Source organism: Mustela nivalis, assembly GCF_964662115.1.
Source record: "Mustela nivalis genome assembly, chromosome: 4".
Classification (NCBI taxonomy): domain Eukaryota; kingdom Metazoa; phylum Chordata; class Mammalia; order Carnivora; family Mustelidae; genus Mustela; species Mustela nivalis.
Genome location: NC_139023.1, coordinates 160,759,200 through 160,783,830, shown reverse-complemented (window position 1 = coordinate 160,783,830; position 24,631 = coordinate 160,759,200). Strand labels below are relative to the sequence as shown.

General features: G+C 46.8%; 1 protein-coding gene and 1 long non-coding RNA gene across 4 annotated transcripts; one reads left to right on the top strand and one right to left on the bottom strand.

Annotated features, from left to right (window-relative positions):
* Nucleotides 1-685: 685 nt before the first annotated feature.
* Nucleotides 686-24,622, bottom strand: LOC309863982. Of its 2 annotated transcripts, none has more exons than XR_014311329.1 (3): nt 24,471-24,622; nt 22,528-22,610; nt 686-1,514 (listed from the first exon to the last, which is right to left on the bottom strand). It is a non-coding gene; the product is annotated as an uncharacterized lncRNA (long non-coding RNA). The 2 variants fall into 2 exon arrangements; XR_014311330.1 differs by lacking the exon at nt 686-1,514 and adding an exon at nt 21,083-21,225.
* CHMP7 (charged multivesicular body protein 7) lies at nt 5,697-19,353 on the top strand. 2 transcript variants are annotated; one of them, XM_082729240.1, is made up of 10 exons: nt 5,697-6,287; nt 8,028-8,199; nt 14,377-14,562; nt 14,703-14,836; nt 15,873-15,921; nt 16,179-16,298; nt 16,584-16,682; nt 16,902-16,962; nt 17,457-17,636; nt 17,884-19,353. In XM_082729240.1, the coding sequence occupies exons 1-10, from the start codon at nt 5,989-5,991 to the stop codon at nt 17,934-17,936; spliced, it is 1,353 nt and encodes a 450-aa protein (XP_082585366.1). In that variant the 5' UTR covers nt 5,697-5,988; the 3' UTR covers nt 17,937-19,353. The 2 variants fall into 2 exon arrangements, with proteins under 2 accessions (XP_082585366.1, XP_082585367.1); XM_082729241.1 differs by lacking the exon at nt 16,902-16,962 and having other exon boundaries at nt 5,747-6,287.
* Nucleotides 24,623-24,631: the final 9 nt, after the last annotated feature.

Genomic DNA, 24,631 nt, shown 5'->3' with positions numbered 1-24,631 from the left:
GAAATACTATATGATTTCAATCACATGTGGAACTTAAGAAACAAAACAAAGGAGCAAAGGAAAGAAAGAGAGAAACCAAGAAATAGACTCTAACTATAGAGAAAAAAGTGATGGTTACCAGAGAGGAGGTGGGTGAGGGAATGAGTGAATTAGAGGATGGACATTAAGAAGTGCACTTGTGATGAGCACTGGGTGTTGTATGGAAGTGTTGAATCCCTATATTATACACCTGAAACTAATATAACACTGTACCTTAATTGGGATTAATATAAAATCTTAAAATATATTTAATTAAAATAAAAGGGAAAAGTGGAAAAGAAGACAGTGAGCTTAAAAAGGGATAAGTTATTTGGCATAAAATTAAACTTCATAAATGGTTACTGAGGCATTCTAGAAGATTGTAGTTATGAATGGGTAGATAGCAACAACCTCCTGTGATTTGCATTCTTTGAAAAGAGAAGCCAAGGGAGTTCCCACAGCTGTAATTACTCTAACCAGTCTGTCTGACTATGTAAGCAATTAAATTTAGAGGCATTTCAACTCAAACCAGTTAAGAAACAGTAAGTCATCCAAATAAATAAAAGGTTTATTGTACTTGTACATTATATTGTGATCAATGTTTTTTTATTATTTAATTTCATTTTCTCAGTGTTTCAAGATCCATTGTTTATGCACCACACCCAGTGTGTCATGCAATATGTGCCCTCCTTAATACCCACCACCAGGCTCACCCAACCCTACTCCCCCCTTCCCATAAATGTTCTCATGATATAAAGCATAGGCAATGATGATACTGTTTCTTCATTCTTTCTTCAAACTCATGGTTCGACTAAATTCATTCATTTATTAATACAGCAAACTGAGTCCTTATAGAAGTGCACACACTGTGCTAGAAAAAACAAAATTAAAAGCATCGTCTCTGCCAGTAAGGCACTTAACCTACTTAGAGACAGGCACATAAATGGAAATGCAGACAACAATGTGGGACATGAAATGATAGAGAAATATACAGGTATAAAAAGATAAGACACCCAATCCAGCGTGGAGCAGGAAGGAAGGAAGAGGAAAGAAAGAGATCAAGAAAGACTTCTAGAACATAGTGGTGCTTGAACAGAATATTAACAAGCCTGGCTTCTCCCTCCATAAATTTCGTAGATCATGAATAATGTATTTTTTATTCCTCCTTTAGCCAAGTCCTAAAGGCTGTGAATCCAAGAGATAAGAACTAGAAATAACTGGAAAACATAAGAGGGCATGCATATTTCTGCAAAAATAATGAGGCATCCCCAAACCAGCTGGCGAGGCGACATGAAGCACTGTACGGCTTTATAGAGGTGATGCAGGGTTGGATGGCTCTGCGATGTTTGCACATTATCCCAGAAGTGAGGCTTCTCAGGCATCTGATCAAATACATATTGGGGTATCAGTAAATAAATATCACTGCAGTGAGATGATATGGTTGTTCTTGGTCTTCAGACTCCCCACTATTGAAGGGCTCTTGCAATCACTCAGACCTACAATAGATATTACATTTAGAATCAGAAAGTGGGCACTAGAAAAAAAAAGTCCTCAGGATCATACTGTAGAACATTTAATTGACAGAGAAGGAATCGGGAGAGAAAGCCTGCTTGCCTGAGGTCATGCAGGTATTTACTGACATGAAACCAGGATGCGGGTCGTGGTCATTTATTCATTTTAAAAAATTAAATGAGGGAATGCCTGGGTGTCTCAGTCAGTTAAACGTCTGCCTTCGGCTCAGGTCATGATCCTAGAGTGCCTGCTCAGTGGGGAGTCTGCTTCTCCCTCTGCCCCTCCTCCCACTCATGTTCTCGCTTTCTTAAATAAGATCTATTTAAAAAAATTAAATGATATCTAAGCACCTCACTCTGTGCAGGTACAGAGTACAAAATTTAGACTCATTGATACATCCCTACTCTCTCCCATCCAACCTCCTGCCACACATTTATGGTTTCAGTCATAAATGCTTCAGATACATCTTCAAAATATACTTTCAAGAAAACATAACCTCCATATTATTTCATTCGAAGTAATTTGCTAAATATCAAATATCCAGTTAATGTGGAAAGTATCTGGTTACCATTGATGAGTTTTTCTGATTATTCATGAAAATTGGATCCAAATTAGATGAATAGATCTAATTCTAAGGTCTAGGTAGAACTCCCCCATCTGGATTTTGCTAATTGCAACCTCAGTATTCGTTTAACACATACCTCTCTCTACCTTCTGATTTTTTAACTTCCACGAGCTAGGATTTAGATCTAGTAGCTTGATAACTTTCAGGTTCAATTTTTTTAAAACAAATACTTCCCCATGGCTCTGTGTACTTGCTATCACATGACTTCAGGAGACAGGTATGTCTGGTTGTCTTTCTGTGATGTTCAGATGAATCAGCAGGTGTTGTCAAACTGATCCATCCATTCTAAAATGCCAAGGGTGCTATGTTACATAGAATGTTCAGACAAGGCCTTTCTGAAGAAGTGAATTTTAAACTGTGACCTAAAGGATGAAAAGGAGCCAGTCGTGCAGAGCACAGGAAGAATGTAGCAGTGGAGGCCCTGAGATGAGAAAGAGCTTGGCATATCCCCAGTCGCTCCTTTGAGGATCATTGGAGCTTTTCTTTCTGTTCTCCATTACTCCTAGTAATTCCCCCAATTTCCAAAAGGTGGAGGTGGAGAACCCTCTGCTAAGAGGGTTCAGGAACCCATGGCGCTTTCAGTACAGGTGGCTACAGATACTTAACTTTGCTCTCCTAAAAATGTTTAGGATGGGGCGCCTGGGTAGCTCAGTGGATTAAGCCTTTGCCTCTGGCTCAGGTCATGATCCCAGGGTCCCAGGTTTGAGCCCTACATTGGGCTCTCTCCTCAGCGGGGAGCCTGCTTCCTCCTCTCTCTCTCTCTCTCTCTCTCTCTCTCTCTCTCTGCCTGCCTCTCAGCCTACTTGTGATCTCTGTCTGTCAAATAAATGAATAAAATCTTTTAAAAAATGCTTAGGAGCAGGACTATTTTGACTTGGACTCAGAGGCCTAGCTGAGAAAACAAGCTGGTCTCTCCCATGACACACACCAACCAGACATTTTATTGAGTATGTTAGCATGGCAGAAACGTGCTTCTTAGGGTAACCCTGGGCACCAGTTAAAGTGGTAAGGATAGATTTTAATCAGTAATATACTATTACAATAGGGAAAGCATCCAGTGCAAATTTAACTCAACCTTTTTATACAGAGGTGACTAGGCTTTTCAAAGGGCTAATACGGGAATATTAGGAGAGTGAGGGGGTCTCAGTGGAGTCTGGCCAGAGATAAATTACAAAAAGCAGGAAGGGGAGGTGGTCCCTGTGAAATGTATCTGGGTTTGCCAACTGACTTGTGAAAATTAGTTGTCCTCTCCCACAGAGGCTGGGAGACAGGGGCCCCATCTTCAGGTGTTGCCTGGAACAGTCAGTAAAATTTTTTGACAACCTTGAGTTTTCTGAGACAGCAGCACTTTGGGAGGGCCTACAGTCTTCCTAGAGATGTGGTCTTGAGCTGTTGAAACTATGGTAGCATTTGCTCAGGTCTTTATAGGCCAAGGTTGGCAGGCCTAGTCAAGAACAGGGTTCAGAGAAACCTATCTAGACTGTGGTCAAGGAGAGACTTTTTGTCAGTTGTCATAAATATCATATGGGACCTGAAAATGCTTGAAAGAATGCAACACATCAATATCAGTTGACACATTCGTTTATATAGCCAAGCATATCCCTTTTCGTCTTTCAAAATCCTCATTAAAATTCTTCCTTATAACTGAGTTCCAACTACTAAACATTCTGCCACACGGTAATAATGATATGGAAAACAAAGTCAGAAGAAAAATTATTAAATTTCCTTACTACTTACAGCCCACTGACAAGTTCTTGAAACGAGGAGAGTGACATTCCTTTAGGAATTCAACTGCCTCAATACTGACTCTTTGCTAAGGGCAAAATTCAATCTTAGCCCAACCCCTGGGACCCTGTAGGTGTTCTTTAACATATAAAAATTCCTTTGGAAGCTCCCTTTATCTCTAACCCCTCCTCCCTCCAAGATACAGGTTAGGAATCATCTTCCAAGCATAGGGTCCACTGATACACATCTGAAGGGTCTCATGACTGAGGGTTTACTAAACAGTAATAAACACCTTTCCTAACAATGGCTAGCCCCCTCAGGGCCTTAGAAACCTTGTTTCCAAAATACCTTGGAGGTTTGTTCTGTCCCTAACCCCCTTTCCAATTTGCAAGTATATAATTGCCCACTCTTGGTGATCCTATGCACTTCTTTCTGCCAACGGATCCTGTCTCCGTATTTTAATAAAACCACTTTTTTGCACCAAAGACATCTCAAGAATTCTTTCCTGGCCCTTGGCTTCAAACACTAACATCTTCTGTACATCAATAACACCTATACTAGGTATTTTACATATATCATAGTATTTCCTTCAAATAGAAAGGTTAAATACTTGACCAAGGTCATACAGCCAGTGAATGGCAGAGGTCAGATTCATACTCAACTCTGGGGATTGTTACCCAGTTCCATTAAACAAGAAACTCCTTTCATCTTTTAAACTGTTCAATTAAAAAGAAAACCAATTTGGGCGCCTGGGTGGCTCAGTGGGTTAAGCCGCTGCCTTCCACTCAGGTCATGATCTCGGGGTCCTGGGATCGACTCCCCCATCGGGCTCTCTGCTCAGCAGGGAGCCGGCTTCCTCCCCTCTCTCTCTCTCTCTCTCTCTGCCTGCCTCTCTGCCTACTTGTGATCTCTGTCTGTCAAATAAATAAATCTTTAAAAAAAAATTATTCTTAACATCCTGGACACGTTCATTGCTCAAAAGATTTTTTTGTAAGACTCTTATATATTCCATTCCAGCAAGATTCTAAGTTATTAGAAGGGCAGAGGTCAAGCCGAACACCTTTCAGTTTATCACAATTTCTTCAGCACCACTATGTATCATAGCATCATATTTAAGCCATTGCACCTGGGCCGAGGGAATTAGGGAACAGGATACAGAATAGTAAATGCCAACTGTGCAGTCCGGGAAAGAGATCAACTGTGAGTCAGGTCAGTTGGGGTAGGTTTCAACGAAGATTAGAATCGAGCTCCAGCTTGAGGATCAGCAAGATACTGACACTGAGAAAGAAACGCAGAGCGCGCCAGGGATGAAGGTGAGAAGCCAGAACAGTAGAAGCTTATATATCTTTAAGGTAGTGTGGAGGGCGCCTGGGTGGCTCGGTGGGTTAAAGCCTCTGCCTTCAGCCTCAGGTCATGATCTCAGGGTCCTGGGATCGAGCCCCGCATCCGGCTCTTTGCTCAGCGCCGAGCCTGCTTTCTCCTCTCTCCCTTTCTGCCTACTTGTGATCTCTATCAAATAAATAAATAAAATCTTAAAAAAAAAAAGTAGTGCGGATACGAGCTTGAGTGGCCAACGGCTGTCTATCCGCTGACATTACTGTAAAAGGAAGGTATCTTGGAAGTTTAAGTGTCTGAAGTAAAGGCTGCTGGAGGAACCGCATACTGATGCACCAGCGATCCCGGCTCCTCTAGCGCCTCTTAGCGGGACTCTACAGTCCCACTACCTGGAACCTCCACAACCCCGCGCCGAAGCGTTAGGCTCTCTATGACGCGTCGTTAAACTCTATGATCCGTCAGGGGGGCGGGACGCTCACCTACTCGCCGCGCACGCGCGAAGCCCCACTTGCCGCACAAAGACTGCGGGAGGAGGTGCCGGCGCAAGCGCCTTGAGGCTGTCAGAAAATAGGGTCATCAGCCCGCCTCCTGGCGCAGAGAGGGCAGAGAGAAGCATGCGCTTAAGAAGGCGCGGGACTTATTTCACGCTGGGGGTGGCGATGACGTAATGACAGAGGAGGAGGCGGTCAAGGAACGGAAGCCGGGAAGGAACCAGGGCGGAAGGGGACCAGGGCCGGGGTTGTGTTCGGAGCCTTGGCGGGGCTGGGGTTCCGATGTGGTCCCCGGAGCGGGAGGCCGAGGCCCCGGCCGGGGGAGACCCGGCGGGCCTACTGCCCCCCGAGTGGGAGGAGGATGAGGAACGCATGTCTTTCCTGTTCTCCGCCTTCAAAAGGAGTCGCGAGGTGAACAGCACCGACTGGGACAGCAAGATGGGCTTCTGGGCTCCGTTGGTGCTGAGCCACAGCCGCCGCCAGGGGGTGGTGCGCCTGCGTCTGCGGGACTTGCAGGAGGCCTTTCAGCGCAAGGGCAGTGTCCCGCTGGGGCTGGCCACCGTGCTGCAGGACCTGCTACGGTGAGGGCGGGCCCGGGCCAGGGGGCGGGGGTGGCTCCCTGAGGGTACCGCGCCCAGCCCAGGGTCTGGACCGCAGGGGCGGATCTGTTTGTTCAGTACGCACAGGAGGACCCGAAAGGAGGCTGGGTTAGGGGTGTGGAGGGAGAGGGAGACGGGGCATCGGGCAAATTGGGGGGCCACGATTGTCCGATGAGATTAGATTCAGACGGTAAGAGGAGAAACCCGTCTGGCAGAGGTGACAATGACTTGTCTGGCTTGGAATGCCGTTGTGTAGTTATTTTGTAGGGGCTTCCAAATTTGAATTACCCCGGCACAGAAGGTATGTGAGATAGATTTATTGAACTAAGGAATGTCAGGACTAACGAGAGGGCTGTCGTGGGGAAAAGGCCTGTGGGGATCTTGCTTGCAGCCCCCCCGGCACAGGTCATGTGTCTGGACTGTCTTGGCTTGTCCTTGGCACAGACTGGTTGAAGCAGAGGACATGAAGCAGGCTGAGGGCTTTACTGGGTACCTCGGTGCTCTGAGAAGGGTCTGTAGGTGTCCCCTGTGCGACCGGTGCAGGGTTTTGGAGGTACCTGCGGCGGCAGCATGGATATCTGTCTAATAGATGTACCGCACTTAACAGTATGCAGATACTTTGCATACACCATCATCTGACCTCCTCAGCAGTCCTGAGAGCGAGATGATAGAATTATCCTCAACAGACAGAAGAGGGGACTGAGACTGAGATCAAGCTACTTACTCGAGGTCACTCAGCTAGTGAGAGCTAATGCCAGGCCTGGACCCCCTAGTCTCCTGATTCTAAATCATTTGCAGATCACATTTGTACCTACACTTAGAGCAGCCTATCTAGCATAGTACCTGCTTCAGTGAATGAAGACAGTCAACTTTCGTATGTTCCTTTGAGGGTGCTGTCCAGTGAATGAAGAAAGTCAACTTTGCTATGTTCCTTTTAGGGGTCTCCCTTCTTCCCAGTACCTTTCCATTGGCAGACGCTGATGGGACAAGCCATTTCTGAAACTTACTGTGTCTGAGAAAGTGAACTGTGCCAAGTTGAGGGCCAAACGGTCTGGGCTCAAATCCTGGCTCTGCCACTCGCTAAAATTATGTGCCCCTCTTTAAGCTTCAGCTTGACCAAGTATAAAATGATGATGATAATTGTCAGTAGGTTTATCATGAGGATTTGAAACATATTCTTTACGTAGCCCTTAGCATAGTGATTGGTCGATGGTAAGCATTCATTAAATGTAGCTACTTAGTACCAGTACCATAAAGTGCTTATGTCCTGTCTCCACCGTAGCTTAGGAATAGCAGAAAATCTTTTCTCTGACCATCTTTGTATATTTCCTTAGGTCTTGCATTGACAGTAATTGACATTATGGTTATTTTCATTTTATCATATGGAGCTTCATTTGTACAAGGAAGTCCCAAGTTAGGCTCTGTAGCCTTAGTGGAGAGCTTGCATTTTGGAGCCAAGTTATATTGGCCTCTCTCACCCCAGTCCTCCAGTTTTCTCATTGACCAGAATGCTAGCAACAATGTCCATCTCACAGAGTTGTCGTGAGGTTTTCAGCTGGAGCATAAACAGTGCTGCTCATAATCGCTGGCACAGAGTAGGTACCTAAGAAATGGTGTTTATGATGATGGTGATGATCAAATTTGTCTCTTAGGGGAGGATTCAGATTGGAATGGGACATTGCATTAAGCCTACTCTATGCCCTTTTCTTTCTTTGCCTGCAGTCGAGGGGAGTTGCAGCGGGAGTCAGACTTCATGGCCAGTGTAGACAGCAGCTGGATCTCCTGGGGGGTTGGAGTCTTCCTGCTGAAGCCCCTCAAGTGGACTCTTTCCAACATGCTAGGCGATAATAAAGTTCCTGCCGAGGAGGTGCTCGTAGCCATGGAGCTGCTTAAGGTGGGTGCTGAAAAGGCAGAGGTCCGGTCCGAATGGCATCGCCATGATGACAGGATCCTCCACGTTCCTGTGTGTATCCTTAGAGAAACAACATCTTTTTTTGCATGGTGAGGGAGTTGATAATGGAGTTTATCTGACCTTTTATATGGAGTTGTTAGTTGGATTGTACATTTCAAAGGCAATGGCTGTCCAGGAATTGTCGGTAACATACAGTTGATTACTTTCTGTATTTGTAGATATTAGTGATAAGCTAAAGTTTGGAAAATTCTTTGCCTTCTGTAGTTTACTGGTTAAGCATTTCTGAGGATTTCTAAAGACCTTGTGACTTTAGCTAGGGCTTCTCTTAAATCAGCAGACCAGGTTCAGAGTTCCTTCTCTGTGACTATAACCCTCTCCCCTTCAGCTTACTGATGGTCTTAGTTTCACTGAAGAGGCCACCAGGCCCTTGGTCCCTTCATGCTGTACTGGTTGGTCAGCTTCCTCCTGGCCTGCCTTCCCTAGCCAAACTAGAGCATGCACCCAGCTGCTTTGCTGCTCTCTCGGGCCACCTGAGACACCCAGCACAGCCACTGCTATAGACCGGCCCCACAGTCTGCCATCCCTGCTAGAGAGTATCACCCTGTCACCAAGACTGGGTTCCCTTTCATGGGGCCCAGCTCTAGGAGGGCCCTCGTAGCCATTCCTCAGCCCAGCTTCTTGTCCTTTCCCAGCCCCCTCACACTTGCCTTCCATACGCCACCCCCATGACTCTGCTGACATTTCGTTGAGCATCTCCTAAAACAAGCCTTCAGTTTTCTGTCCTTCTCCATCAAGTTTGAGCCTTCATTTCTCCCCAGGCTCAGAGGATGAAGGGTCCGTCTTCTCTTCCACATGGGCTCTTGAGTCTGTGTCTACCCAGCTCTCCCCTCATTCCATCAGTCCCTCTTGATATACATTCCGTCTCCCTTGCTTGGTGCTCTCCTTCCTCAGCCTCTAAATCCTCCTGAGTTTTTCCCATCACAGAATGACTCCTTTGTGGGGCCTGGCCACTCTCTGGTTAGTGCTCTGTTTCTCTCCTTGACCAAGCTTTGTTGTCACCACTTCCTGACCTTCCCAGTGCACTTTAACACACCCACTTCAGCCCCACCACTCTACCAGAACTGCTGTGTGTGTGCATGTTTACAGATTGACCGAACACCTGGTAGCAGAAGTACAGCGTAGACAGTACTTATTTTTTGAAACTCACAGACTAAGCCCAACCTCAGGACCTTTGCATAGCCCCAGAGGCTTCCACACAGCTGGAGCCAGCTGAGCATCTTCATCCCTTGTCCCCACAGAAGCTCCACTTTCTCTTCACCTTGACAGACACCCCACCCTCTCTAACTCAGACTGAGGTGGAGGTCTCCAAAATCTACCTCCTCTCCCTGGCCCTCACGATCTGACTGAGCAGTGTGCATCTGCTTCAAGGGAAGGGCTCTTTCTTTCCCTTCACCCACATGGCTCTCCTCCCACCCAGCGCCCTGACCTCCAGGACTTAGCCAGGGACCCGCAAAACTACAGGATAGTTTGTGTGGCTGTGGGCCAAGCTCTATTACTCTTTGCAGTCTTTTACCCTAAGGTTTTCCAACCTGGAACAAAGGGAGGTAGACTCATTTGTCCCCACAGATGTGGTTTTCGATTCATAGGCTTTGAGAGCAAAGGCAGAGATGGGGGAGGAAGTGGAATTAATAACATAGATCTACCAAGGACCAACAGTAATTTTTAACTGCAGTGTAGTTTACTCTTATTTAAGTAGAAAAATAAATCTCGCTCTATAGCGGCACAGTACTGTTAAACCTATACCCAGCTTATATCACGAAACAGAATGCTTAACACTTGAGCTCATTCCATGACATCTGCTTTCAAATATATGGTGACTTTGCTCTTTTCTCCTGAGAGGGAACCTTGTTTCCGTGTATGAAACTGAAGAGTCTTCTCTAGATATTGTTATAAAATAAAGCCTACACTTCTGAGGTTAAGTGATTTTCCCAAGTCCATACACAGAAAGCCAGTAACTTTTTATTTGAAAAAATGCAGAAAAGTAAAAATTGCCCATATGGTTTGCTATTTAAAATAATTATACAAAGAAACAAACATTTCCTTTCTGTTCATGCCATTTCCATCTCTAGGTGTGTTCCTTTCTGTTTGTGTGTGCACACACACGCATGCTCAGGTGTTCGTATATTTTCTTACTGACCTTGTCCCACACCATTGTATTACTTTCTGTTTTGTTTTATTTTATTTTATTTTATCTTATTTTTAGATATATTTATATATTTTATACAGGTAAAATATATGTTTTTTATATTTATATTTTTATGTTTTTATTTTATTTATTTTAGTTAGCATTTAATCCTTCCTAAAAATATTATTTATTTGTTTATTTATTTATAATCTGTCTCTCCTATCAGGAGGGAGAAGTTCTATTGGCGCTGGGACACCTGCTTCATAACAGAGAGTCACTAAATATTTGTTGAATAAATACATGAATGTACACATACATACAAAAATATGCATGCACACATGCATTTTTTCCAGAAATAGAATCTTATTTTACTTATTGATCTGCAACGTGCCTTTTTTTCTTTACACTTCAGTATGTTATGAGTGTCTTTGCAGACCCCTACATAACATTCTTTCGGATAGCTGCATGATAATCTATTGATACGCCACAATTTAACCTGTAGTAACCACACAGTTGGACATTGAAGTCAGTCCAATTTCTCTGTTACAAAAAAATACTTCTTTGATAGCTTTGTGTACACACCTGTATACTTCCTTTTTTTTTTTTTGTTATGGAATTGATTTCTAGAAATGCATATGTACAGAAATTGCCAAATTACTTTTCAGAAGTTTGTACTAATTCACACATTAACGTGTTCAGTCTCCCCACATCCTTGCCAGCACTGGATAACATGAGTCTTTTAAATTTTGCCAGTATGACAAACAAAAATGATGCTTCCTATTTGGGGTTTGAGTGGCTTTTTCCCTGTCTGCTGGCCATTTACAAGTCCCCTTTTGTGTGTTGCCTATTTATATTTTTTGCTTATTTTTATACTGGGTTGTTTGCCCTTTATATTTAGGAGGGGTATTTTTGCATATTAGGGGTAGATAGATAGAATATATTTAGTGTTAGGGATGTAAATATTATTTTCTGGTCTCTCTTTTGCTTCCATTTTTATTTATCATGTCTTTTACTGTATAAAAGTTTACATTTCTATGGTCAGGTCTCTAAAAATTTTGCTTTATGGCTCTTGAATTTCTGGTCTTGCTTACAAAGGCATCCTCCACTAGGTTAATTAGATTTTTAAAATATTTTCTCAGGAGTGTCTGGGTGGTTCAGTTGGTTAAACATCAGACTCTTGATTTCAACTCAGGTTGGGATCTCAGAGTCCGGAGAGCAAGCCCTGCACTGGGCTCTGTGCTCAGTGGGGAGTCTGCTTAAGATTCGCTTTCCCTTTGCCCTTCCCCCCACCCTGTCTTTCTCTTTCTCTCAAATAAATACATAAAATCTTTAAAAAAAATGTTAAAAAATATTTTCTTGGATGCCTGGGTGGCCCAGTAGGTTAAGCATCTGCCTTCGGATCAGGTCATGATCCCAGATCCTGGGATCGAGCCTTACATCAGGCTCCCTTCTCCATCTCCCTCTGCCCCAGCACTGTCCCCCACCCCGGCCTGTGCACTTGTGCTGGCGCTCTCTCTCTCTCTCTCTCTCTTTCAATCTCAAAAATAAATAAATAAATAATCTTTTAAAGCAACAACAACAACAAAACATTTTCTCAATTTAAATTCCAGTAATTTGAGGGTGGCTGTGTGATGGACACTGGGGAGAGTATGTTCAATGGGGGAGTGCTGTGGATTTTGTAAGACTGATGATTCACAGACCTGTACCCCCGAAACAAATAATACACTATATGTTAATAAAAAATAAATTCAAAAAATAAATTTCAGTAATTTGGCATTTGTTTCTGTATATCTGGTAAGGAAAACCAATTTTCTTCCAAACAGATAGTCAGTTGTCTTAACATCATTTTTTGGTGGGTTTTTTTTTTTTTTAATTTATTTTTGGGGCACCTCAGTGTCTCAGGTGTTGGGCGTCTGCCTTTGGCTCAGGTCATGATCCCAGGGTGCTGGGATCAAGCGCTGCATCAGGCTCCCTGCTTAATAAAAAAGATTTATTTTTTTATTCGAGAGAGCCCGCACAAGCAGCGGGACGGACAGAGGGCGAGAAATTCAAGCAGCCTCCGTGCTGAGCACAGAGCCTGACATGGTACTTGTCTCACAACCCTGAGATGATCATCTGAGCAGAAATCCAGAGTCGCACACTCAACCAGCTGAGCCTCCCAGCTGCCCCAACATCATTTACTGTTGCTTGCCGTTCATCTTTTGGCCTGGACACCGCACTGTTCCCACTACAGAAGCTTTATAGTAAGTGTTATTATCTGACAAGGCAGGTAAATCACATGAAAAGTGGAGTCCCTGTCTTACTAGACGACTCTTATGCCTTTGACACCGTTGCCCCTCACTTCTTAAAATTTTCCATTTCTTTGATTTTGTTGTCATTACACTGATGGTTCTCCTTGGTTCTCCCTATGTGTTGCTCTGGGTCTCTTTTGTGAGTTCCTTCGCCTCTTAAACCTGGGTCTTCCTTCAGCTTATTACTTTTCTCTGAGTTTCCTTGGGTAACTCGTTTGCACTTGGGAATTGAATTACCTTCTGTGTGCTTGAGGAGTTTCAGAGTTATATATCCTGTCCTGGTGTCTCCTTTGAGCTTCAGGTTTGTGTATCTAGTTATCTGTTGGATGTATTTTCTTGGATATACTTCAGGCATCCCAAACAACGTGTCCAAAATGGGATGTTTTATCTTCCCTATAGAATACGCTCTTCCTTCTGTGTTCTTGCTGTTAATTAAAAACCATCATATCCACCTGGTCACTCAAGCCAGAACTGAAACATCATCCTGGACTCTTCTGTCTCCTTCCACCCCATGCCCAGCTACTGAGGACTGCCTGTTTTATCTTCTGAATTTTTCTTGAACCCATCCCTTCTCTGTCCCTGTCACCACTGTCCCGTTCAGGCCCTCCCAGTCTCTGGCATAAATGATCGCCCTGCCTCTAAGCCTTGCTCCTACAATCCATCTTTCCTGCTTGCCAGCTAGATTCTGTTAATCCAGCCTTGTCATTTCACTTCCAAGACTGTCCACCATCTGCAGAGCAAGGACAGCAAAGAAGAGACCACAGCTTGTGTAGTCTGTGTAAGAGAGAAGGGCTTCTGTTCTCTCTTCCCTTCCTGTCCATATCCGTAAACACCATATTGACTCATACTCTATGCCATTGCTCATGACCTTCCCCCTTCCTGAGATACCTTCCCACCACTTCACCTAGGAACTTACCCTTTGGAATTCTTCTCAACAAACATTTGTCCCCCTCAAGCAATCTCCAAACTCCTAGGTGTTCCTTCCTTAGATTTTCATAGCACTCTGTTCATACCTCAGTAAGTATTTCTTATTTGCAGAAGTCTGAGAAAGTACTTTCCATGTAAGAGGAACACGGTGGCATTGTTTCTTGAAACTTCTATTTCTTAGGCTCCCCACACAAACCCTGTCCCACCTCACTGTCACATCCTTCTCTCCTGAGACTCCTTAGAGACTCAGTGATGCTCTTGCTTGCCGTATTGCCAGTTGGCTTAAGAATGGGAAGACCAGCTTTGGAAGGGAATATGGATGTCATCTCTCTCCCTTCAGTCTGTGAGAGGGATGCTGAGGACCGGTGAGACTGACTGGTCCCGGGCTCCACAGGCAGAGCCGAAAAGCAGGCCCAGCTCTCAGTCTTGGCCGTGCCACACCACCTTGGGCTCCTCCTCCTTCCCCTGGGCTGGGAGACCCAGCAACACAAAGTCCCACACGGACAGGCAAGCACGGAGCCAGCTCCTGATACACATACCATGTACTTTCTTTCATCTGTATATACCAGACTTCCCTCCAAGGTTTAAAAAAACTCAAGTTCTTTTTCCTTTCCAAAACTGCTACTTCAGGGGAGACAAAGCCAGCGCCCCCTGCTCTGGTCTTGCATGATCCTGGTTGGGAACATGGGGCCAGGGCTTCCGGGGCTCTGAGGGCAGCGGCCAGGCTTGTAAGCACGTTTGCCTCCCCCTCTGCAGGAGAAGGCCGAGGAGGTGTACCGTCTGTATCAGAACTCCCCGCTCTCCTCCCACCCCGTGGTGGCCCTGTCAGAGCTGAGCACCCTCTGTGCGGGCTCCTGTCCAGACGAGAGGACCTTCTACCTAGTGTTGCTGCAGCTGCAGAAAGAGAAGAGAGTCACAGTTCTCGAGCAGAATGGGGAAAAGGTACGGAAGTCCAGCTGTTTGTTCAGCGACTCAGCGACGGCTTATCGAGTGCCTTACTGCACGTGCCTCCTGCCCTTCCTGCCGGGGGGATTTCTGAGTGTGGGCAGTAGGGGCCCCAGTAATTTGTCCCTGTCCCTCAGATTGTGAAGTTTGCCCGAGGGCCACATGCCAAGGTCTCTCCGGTCAACGACGTAGATGTCGGGGTGTACCAGCTGATGCAGAGTGAACAGCTGCTATCGCGCAAGGTGGAGTCCTTGTCCCAGGAAGCAGAGAGGTAACTACCCTGGAGCTGAGCAGCCCCAGCCCCCCACCCAGCAAAGCACTGCTGCCCATGGGCTCATCTCAAAAAAAAAAAAAAGAAAAGGGAGCACCTGGGTGGCTCAGTGGGTTAAGCCTCTGCTTTCAACTCAGATTGGGATCGAGCCCCACATCGGGCTCTCTGCTCAGCAGGGAGCCTGCTTCCTCCTCTCTCTCTGCCTGCCTCTCTACCTACTTGTGATCTCTGTCTGTCAAGTAAATAAACTCTTAGAGAAAAAGAAAGAAAAGTTATTTTACTAATAGCAAAGTCCTTGCTGCTCAGTGCAGCGGTCATGCAAAAACACGGACTATCACAAAGTAGAAAAAAAGGAATTTTAATTATTCCCCCGACAAGATTACGTCTGTTGGCATTAACGTTTCTGCTCCTCCATGCCAGGATCTTTTTAACAGTGTCTGTCGAGCAGGGTCTTGTCTTAGGTTCTTAGGAATACTTCGGAATACCGTAGTGAATGAGGCGAGTGTCCGCCTTCCAGGTTCTTTCTGAGGGATCCCTGCTCTTCCCCTCAGATGGGGAAGGCACCCCTGCTAAAGGCACATGAATCCTTCTCCAAACTGTAGGCCGTGTGGACACTGAATGAAAATGCTTGCTCCTCCTTAACAGTGAGAGAGACCCAGCAGTGCAGGGAAGCCAGGAACTACGTCCAAGGCCACTGTTGGTGTTCAGAACTGATTCCTTGTCTACCGGCTGCCAAAATGGGACTGTGCTGTTAAGGTGCCTTGTTGGCACATTTTCCTTGCCTGGCGGCTGAAACTGCTTATCCTCGGTTGGTTTGGCTTTCTCGCCTGCATACATGTTCCATTTTATATCTCAGCTTGCTGCGGGAGTTTGCCAGCAGGCTCTTGGGCGTCGTTTTTCTGGCCATTGGACGGAATTGATTGGATTTTCAGATTGGAAAGTACCTTCATTAAGTGGGACTCTCGGGGACTATTCAGGACACTACCACCCTCATCCTGCGCCACAGTCATCTTGATCTGTCCCCTGTGTTTGGTAGGTGTAAAGAAGAAGCCCGCCGGGCATGCCGAGCAGGAAAGAAGCAGCTGGTGAGTTTCCGCTCTTCCCCTCTAGTTGTGTACCTGTGCCTGGGTCCGACAGTGGGTGGTGGTACCCCAGCGGTTCAGAGACGAGCTTGGGGCATGATGGGAAGTGTCTGCAGGTGGTCCAGGCACCATAGCTTGCTTTACAAGTGAGGGAGGAGGAGGAGGCCTGAGATGGTCTTATCACCAGAGAAAGCCTTGCTTCCTCTGGCCCTCTGGCCTTCCTGACCAAGTCTCCATGCCTCTCCCCCCACCCCCGCCAGGCTCTGAGGTCTCTCAAGGCCAAGCAGCGGACAGAGAAGCGCATCGAGGCCCTGCATGCCAAGCTAGACACTGTTCAAGGCATCCTGGACCGGATCTACGCCTCCCAGACAGATCAGATGGTAACCACTGCCCCTCTAGTTCCGGGATATGGGTGGTCTCTCCAGCAAACACTCCTCATTCCCTCCACTGTGGCTGTGCTGTTTGGAGGAGGCCTGGGTGTTTTCAGGGTAGGGCTGGGAGTTCGCTTCTCCTTTTGGGAACTTTTGGCCTCTGTGAACATGGGCTGAATCAAGGGCGGGTGGTTTAAAAAAAAACCCAAAGTCATCATTCGGAGATGAAACGATATTGGTACGTATTTTGCCCAGTGTTCTTTATTTGCACTGATAACTTCGTTTCCTCTTTAGGTTTTCAATGCCTATCAGGCTGGGGTAGGAGCACTAAAACTCTCCATGAAGGATGTCACAGTGGAGAAGGCAGAGAGCCTTGTGGATCAGATCCAAGAGGTACAGGAGGGGGCCAGGGAGGAACAGCTACAGAAGGAAGTTAGTGAGGGCAGGTGTGACTTTGCTGTGCTTCCTCTTTCCCCAAACTAGACTCCTTCCCTTGTGCACTGATTCTCAGGTGGGGCAGCATTACTTGGTAACCCTGAACCTTGAGCCCAAGAGACGGAGACCCCCAGAAATGCTACTCCGCCTTCAAGGCCTTGTGCTTTTCTCTTCCAGCTGTGTGACACTCAGGATGAAGTTTCTCAGACTCTGGCTGGTGGGGTGACCAATGGCTTAGGTGAGTTGACAGGGCGGTTCTTTTCTTCCTTCCTTCCTAAGAGGGTTTCGCTTCCTGGTACTGTGATGGCTTGGGTCATAGATCTGCTTTTCCTGGTGCAGGCAGGACTCTCTCTGGGGTTCACCCCCAGCAGTGGTTAGAAGGAACTGTCCTCTCCTCTTGGTAGACTGTACCGTTAACCTCTCTGGGCTGCAGCCATCTTGCCTCACTAGACTTCCTACTGCAGGATCCTCCTTAATGGGCAAGGGGAAGTAGGGTCAGTTCTGTGGTGTTAGCAAATATATGCCCTTGATGACTTAGCTCTGTGTGTGTGGGAGAAGAGTATTTGCTTGGAGGTGCCCTCTGCCTCCCGACTCCTACGATTTTTCGGACCTGCAAGGAGGCCTGGACGTCTTTTGTAGAGCTGAGCTGAGTGATGCCACCCCCAATCCTTGACTCAGGAACGCATTTGCTCCTTGGACTTTGTATGTCCTCATGCCATCTTTTCTTTCCAGATTTTGACAGTGAGGAACTGGAGAAGGAATTGGACATCCTTCTTCAGGATACCACCAAAGAACCTTTGGATCTGCCCGAAAACCCCCCTGAGACATTTTATACCAACAGTGTGCCTAACCCTAGGATCTCGGACGCTGAACTTGAAGCTGAACTTGAGAAACTGTCCTTATCAGAGGGAGGTATGGAGCTTTACTCCCAGGGTTGCCGGTGGGCGTGGGTCCCTCTGGTTGACAGTAGCCAGGCACAGGGCTGGTGAGTCCCAGCCTGGGTACTTAGTCTGTTAGGGTGTCAGACCCCAAGGGGTTTGTGGGAGGGAGGGAGTTGCAGGCTCATTATTTATGTGAAGACTCAACCCCTTAAACACTGGGATGCTTTCACCCTAAAGGTCTGCCTGATGTAGAACTCAGTCATTTCTTCTCCTTACAGGTTTGGTCCCAAGCAGTAAATCTCCAAAAAGGCAATTGGAACCGACTCTCTAAAGCCATTCTAGGACCCTTAAGTGAAGGACCCTCGTGTAAAAGAGAGACCAGGCTTGTGTGTGTGTACATAGTTATTTAAATGAGAAACTCTCAGAATTTGTTGGGAAGAGGAGGAAGGAGAACTGCTTCGATGTATCTGGATGCCACCACTCACTACAGGACAGATGTAATTTCTGGAAGCGTGCTCACGAGGCGTGCTCCCAGCTGGTGTCATGGACCTGCCTTCTCATCTTTATAGTGCCACAATTTATACAGTTCTGTGTTTGACCTGTCGTCTCTCATAGCCTGCAGTCCTTGCCGTTGGCTCAGTTAGGTTTGTCTTTACCCGCCAGCTTTGTTCCAGCCCATGAAGGCGAAAGAGTTGCAGCTTTGCCAAATCAAAACCAGTCCCTTCTCCCCACCCCCACTGTTTTTCCCCCGAGGACTTTATTTTGTAAGGTCAGGTAAGCGACTTGTTCCGGATCCTACTCTGTTTTCACTGCAATGCAAGGAAGGAGAATCAAACAGCTGCCACCTGATGGAGGAACGTACAGTGTGAAAGGGTGTTCTGTGGGGCCGCTGGCCAGATTCTCCAGGTGTTCAGAAAAAGAGGTCACCCCTGAGTGTCAGAGTCACGACACCTGGCAAGGGGGCTTGTGTAGTTGGGGGGATGCTGCTGTCTTTTCCGTCTTATGCAGAAGATCTGCGGACTGGAGAGTTATTCTTAGTCTTTTGAACTTGACGGGGAGAAGCCCAGGCGACTATTAGGGCCCCGGGTGTCCAAACTCCATGTTTTTTTTAACGAGGCACAATCTCTGCCTTGCCCCCATCACAGAATAACTTAACATATAACTTAAATATGCGTATCAGAACAAGCCACACAACCACACACCTCCCCTTCTTGAGCCTGGCACACAACAGCAGGTTCTTGGTTTGAACTTCCCTTTGGAAGTTTGCATTTCCCTTTGGAGCCCGTTGCTCAGGGCAGGGGATCTGAGCCAGGATGTGCAATAGAAGCAGAAGATGTGGCCTTCCGCCACGTCTGCTGTGTACTTCCCCGGTCCTGCGCCATACCTGTCCTGCCTCCTCACGTGCTGTCTTCCTGCTTCCTTTGATGGACTGGGGAGGATGGTACTGGGGGGAGGGGCGACAGACAGGAGGGTCTGAATGTTCTGGCAACAGGGAGAAGAAAGGAGGACAGCTGCACTGCCACTCTGCTGCCACAGTAACAAGTATTTCTGCCTGGAGCCCTTTGCCCTGGCCCTCCTCCACGAGGTGCCGCAGAGCCCAGGGAAAGAATTTGCTCCAGGCAAGGAGCATGAATTACTGTTCAATTTCTCTCCTACTTGACCTTGGTAAACTGAAATGTTGGGGGTGAAGAGAAACAATCACTATTTTTTCTTTTTTATCTGATAAATAATTAAAAGAAAAAATCCGAGTGCCTGTCCTGGTCTCTTCTCAGGTTGTATAGTTTCTTGTGCCTTCATGCCCCCTGCTACCCACACCCACAGCGTAGACACACTCCAGGTCTTTGGCTTGAAGGCCGCAGGAGAAGGAAAGAGCTGCAGAGTGTGAGGGCTGAGGTGGCCGACGCCAGCCTCTCGCTCTCATACCACACGGTTCCTGTTCTCGGGGAGGAGGCATTCTTGGATGGGCCTGGGTTCCAGGACAGTGCCATCGTCTTGATTATTTTCCATAGCCCCATTCCTCTACCTGTGTGATGATAACCATTTTCTAGTCTGGCGCAGTGTTCACTCAGCACCTGTTACTGGCCTAGTGTTTGCCACTGCTGGTGGGGAGGCTGAGTGCAGAGCTAGGTCGACCACAGCACTGGGTTTGCAGCTCTAGGGGAGTCACCGAGCCCAGAGCAGAAACAGCTTGGACAGAGAACCCCATAAAACGGGCCAAGTGCTCTAAGGGAGGCATGTTGCAGGGACCCCTAGTCAAGCTGGATGACCTGAACATTGTGGTCTCATGTTAAACTTTCTTGCCACTGGCCAGAGCTGCTCAGAAGTCCGTGTTAAAATGTTTTAGCCTGGGGCCTTGCTGTGCTGAAAAAAACGAGATGTTGTCTGGGGTGGCTCAGAGAGAACAAGGAGCCGCTGGCTGGCGGTGGCTGCGTTTCTGCACGTGATCCCCATGAGGGCCGAGTCCTGTGTCAGGGTGCTCCTCTGGAAGGAATGGACTTGGTTTATTAAGGGAACTGGTGAATTTTCTTGTGTGTGGAGCTATACTGGGCCCAGATAAATCAGGCTTGAATACTGCCCTATTGAAGGTGGAGGACCCTTCAGCATATAGCTGAAGACCTAAGTAAGTTCCCAGAATAAATACTTTTAAGTTGGTGGGCTCGGGGAGGGCTTCACGGAGGAGATGACATCCAAGCTTTCACTTTTCTTGAGTATTTTCTTGGGTGTTCAGAATCTTGTAAAGCAAACTAAGTGTTAAAATATCTATCCATTCTGCTAAGAACAAGTAGGGAGAGAAAATACAAACTAGGGAGTGATAGGTCCTAGCTAAGGGAAACCTACCTCCTGTTCTTGCCTCCACCGCTAACGAGTTGTGTGGCTCTGGGCCCACAAGCCTCTCATTTCTCATCAGCAAAGCAAACAAGACAGATAAGAGGACTCCTGAGATTCTGTCTTAGTCTCCCCGCAGATGGTCTGCTGCTCCTTTCTCATGAACACCTGCTGCCTTGTGACGAGACAGGAAACGTGGCTAGAGGGTCTGCAGTCACTGCCTGCCGGGACAGTATGGCAGCACACAGAGAGCAGGTGTGGGAAGGTGGGAGGAAGGGGGGCACCCGGGAGCTGGGTGGGCTCTCCAGTTAGATACCTATTGTGAGAGGGGTGTCTTATCACTGCCTGAAGGGCTGAGAGTTCAAGGCTGAGCAGCCAACCCTGTGCCCTTCCCCACCCCAAAGAGGTCACGATATTCTGGTCCAACGTGCTGGAAATGTCATCAAAGCAATTGCAAGGAGAAAGAACAAAGTTGTAAGAAAGATGAGGCAACTGGGAAAACTCCTGACTCACAGGGAATCCAACCAAAGCTTTGCTTTGAGGATTGTGGGTGAGTTTGACAACCTCCTTTCCTTTTGAGGGATTTTGTTTTCCCGCCAATGTCTCATTCCTACCACCAACATCTCATTTTTATTCAAGCTGCAGCCCCTCTGGGGACAAAGTGTGGTTCCTGTCCACCTGCTGCACAGAAACAACACGTCGTCACAGACACCTCGGACAGGAGAGCAGGGGGAGCCTCAGCAAACCGAGCAAAGCCTTCGTTTTCCAGCTGAGGACACTGAAGCATAGATGACCTGCTCAAGGTCACAGAGTGGGCAAGGAGAAGTTAGGCTGTTGACTTCCAACTCCACACACTCTCTGTTAGAAGAGGCTACTCTTGAAGCAGACTTTCAAAAACGATCTAACTCCCAAAGCACTTCTTGTAGTTGGTGGGTGGTATGTGCTAGCGCTGTGGCTTGGCAGACAGGCTTCCCCCAGTTCTCAGTGCTACAATGACACTAACTTCTGTGGATCCAATATCCCCTCCCAAGAGATACCAGCTGGCCAGGGGCCAGTTCTTAGTGAACTCGAGGTCGGTCTTGGCATTGCTCCTTTGCTGATGTTACCCCTTAAGGTAACTCTTTTGACTTGCATTTTGGAACAAAGCCCATCAACTGTATCGAAACCAAGTCCCAGCTGTGCGCTGTACAGCCCTTTCTAAAGGAGCCAGACTCGGAATCCTTGCAAGATAACCAATGGTGTGATTAGATGACTTGGTATCCCCAAAAACACACTGTGAAATGCAGGGTGGATGGAACCTTAGCTAATAGATTTCTACCCCTGCGAACAGTATAATGAAGCAGGCTGGCCTCCTGGCTTACCATGTAACGAGGTAGCCTAGAAAATCCTTATCCATGTGGGAAGAGTAAAATTTAGCTATTCAAAAATAACACACTCAAGTCCTTAACCCAGGAAAGTTAAAAATTAATCAACAGATTCACATGGTATGCCCAGTTTGTGTGAGCTAACAAATCAGTGGAGGGAAGGAAGGAAGTTTTAGATAGGTTCCCTGCCCTGCAGGTACTTCAAGATGAATATCGTAGTTCAGATTGTATAACAACATACCACAGACCAGATGGCTAAGAAACCACAAAAATTATCTTGCAGTTCTGGAAGCTGGAAGACAGAGATCTGAGCGCCTGCATGGTCTGGTTCTAGTGAGGGCCTTCTTTTAGCTGCCGATAGCCACCTTCTTAGATCCTCACTTGGTGGAAAGAGGGCAAGGGAGCTGTCTGGTGTCTCTTTTTATAAGGGCACTAATCCCATTCACGATGGCTCCGCTCTTATGACCTGATTACCTGCTAAAGGCCCCACCTCGTAATACCAGTACAAGGGGGGTTAGGATTCCAATTTATGAATTTTGGGAAGGATACAAATGTTTATAACAAAGAATAATTCCACGATATTAGCATAATGAAGGGTGATTAGTACAGCACTAAGCACCTGCAAAGCAGGGGTGGGATGGGTTAGGAACAGAATGTCCAATCTCAGACTTGAGTTCCTATTTCAACACAACAGTAACAAAAAGCAATAGCTAACATTTATTGCATACTTACTGTCTGCCAGACACTGCATGTTATAGACTGGGCTCTCCAGAAGCAGATCTGGAGACAGAGTTTGGGGTATCAGGGCTCCCCACCTGTGAAGCAAAAAGGGTAGAAGACTGCGGGGAGGAAGAAGTCAATCCATGATGCAGGCCCCCAAAAGCCTTGGCCGCTCTGGCAAGAAATTCTAGAATGAGTTTGCCCATTACTATCTATGTCAGGCAGAACTGGCCGTGCCTTTATCCATTATCTTTTTCCTCAGTTATCAGAGTCCCCTGGAAAAGGGGGTGACCTCAGAAGGGGCAGTTTTCTGCAGTTGGGGCAGCCCCTGAAGGAGCCAAAAGCAGGTCCGCTGGTGGCTGACCACACTCCCTGCAGCTGGGCAGCAAATCCTTGAAGGGAGGCCAGGGCAGGGCATCTCCATGGTTACCATGTTATGCTAAACCCTTTGAATGTACTTAATCTTCCAATGAGACAGGAACTATCATTTCACAAATGAGTTAATGGAGGCTTGGAAATGGTAAATAATTTGTCCAAGGTTAGCAATGGATGATTGTGATATTGTGATTGATAAGAAGACAAATACATAGTCTCCATCCTGTTTTTGACAGAGATCCTAAAACCCTCGAAATTTCCCAAGTGATAAGAGTAGTGAAGGAATGTTGATAATCCTAACCAGCCCCTTTCAACCATACCCAAGTTGATGTTAATGAGATGAATTCTGGAAAACACCTAAGAATGGGGTCTGGATACCAGAGGAACCAGCCTTGTGATTAGAGGGTTGAAACTTTCAGTCCTTACCCTCCCTCCCCCAAAACTCCAGAGAAGGGAGCTGACCTGAAGACAGAGTGTGATCACCAAGGGCCAATGCTTTAATCAATCATGGCTAAGAAATGAAGCCTCCACAAAAGTCCAAAAGGATAGGGTTCAGAGAGCTTGCAGGTTAGGGAGCCAGAATGTCACCAGTCTGGGCCTTAAACACCATAAGGCTAGAAGCTCCTTTGTTCAGGATCTTACCTTATGTATCTCATCTGACTGTTGATTTGTGTCCTTTACTATCCTTTGGAAAAACCCATAATGTAGTGAGTAAAAGGGTTTCCTGGGTTCTGTGAGCTACTCTAGGAAATTAATCAAATCCAAGATGGATATCCTAGAAACCTCTGATTTAGAAGCACAGGGGACAACCTGGATTTGTGATTGCGACTGAAGCAGGGTGGCAGTTGGGGAAGGTCACTCTTGCTGGACTGAGGAATCTGATTTTGCCTCCAGGCAGCTACAGTCAGAACTGAGTTGAATTGTAGGACACCCAGCTGGTGGCCAAGAATTGCTTGATGGTGTGAGGAACCTTCTCCCAAAGCCTTGCACAGTGGAAATTGGGTGTAGAGCCCCTTTTAATGATGGAAAGAGGTTTCAGCTAGGGAATCCAGTTTTTGCATTTCTCTTTTACTTTTCCTCTCTTCGTCTGTTCTTATCCCAACTAGGGTAAAAGTTGGCTCTCACCCTGATCATCCTACCCATTTATGAAACTCAAATATAGTCTTGATTCTTCAGCTTTCATGGGAGTAAGTCCCTTTGATTATGACACCCTGGAAGAGAAACTTCCAGAAACCAGAACTGAATTTGCTGGACTGAGGAATCTGATTTTGGTCATTCAGGAAACTGAATTTGGTCATTCTTATTTACCATAAGCACCTACCAGAGCTTGGCGTGTGTGAGGGGGGAGCGGGTTGGGGGAAGGTACTTTTTAAGATGCACCCAAATCGAAGCTGTCTTTATCAGTTTCCAGGGTTGGAAGCAAGGGGCAGGCATCATCTGGCCACTGATGCGAGGAGGACAGCAGCTGAGGGGAGAGACCTCCTTGCTCTCATTCTCTGCTACTAGCACAGCAGACCCCACTAGAGGCACACCTCGCAAGTGCCTCCGTCACCTCACAATTACCACTGGAGCAACAGTACCTTTCTTCTGGTCCTTCCGAGTCCAGCGAGGGGCTGCCGAGGGAAAAGGAGACCCTTCTAGAAGGACAGGCTCCAGAGATGCAGTTCAGAGATCTCACGGAAAGTCGGAACTGCGGGCCGGGGAAGTCTCGGTAGCACCAGAGGCTCCGAGGGGGCGGTAC

Coding starts and splice junctions, on each gene's coding strand:
- CHMP7 (XM_082729241.1), top strand. CDS start 5,989: ATGTGGTCCCCGGAGCGGGAGGCCGAGGCCCCGGCCGGGGGAGACCCG. Junction 15,922..16,178: donor GAGCAGGAAAGAAGCAGCTG/GTGAGTTTCCGC, acceptor CACCCCCGCCAG/GCTCTGAGGTCTCTCAAGGC. Junction 17,637..17,883: donor ACTGTCCTTATCAGAGGGAG/GTATGGAGCTTT, acceptor TTCTCCTTACAG/GTTTGGTCCCAAGCAGTAAA.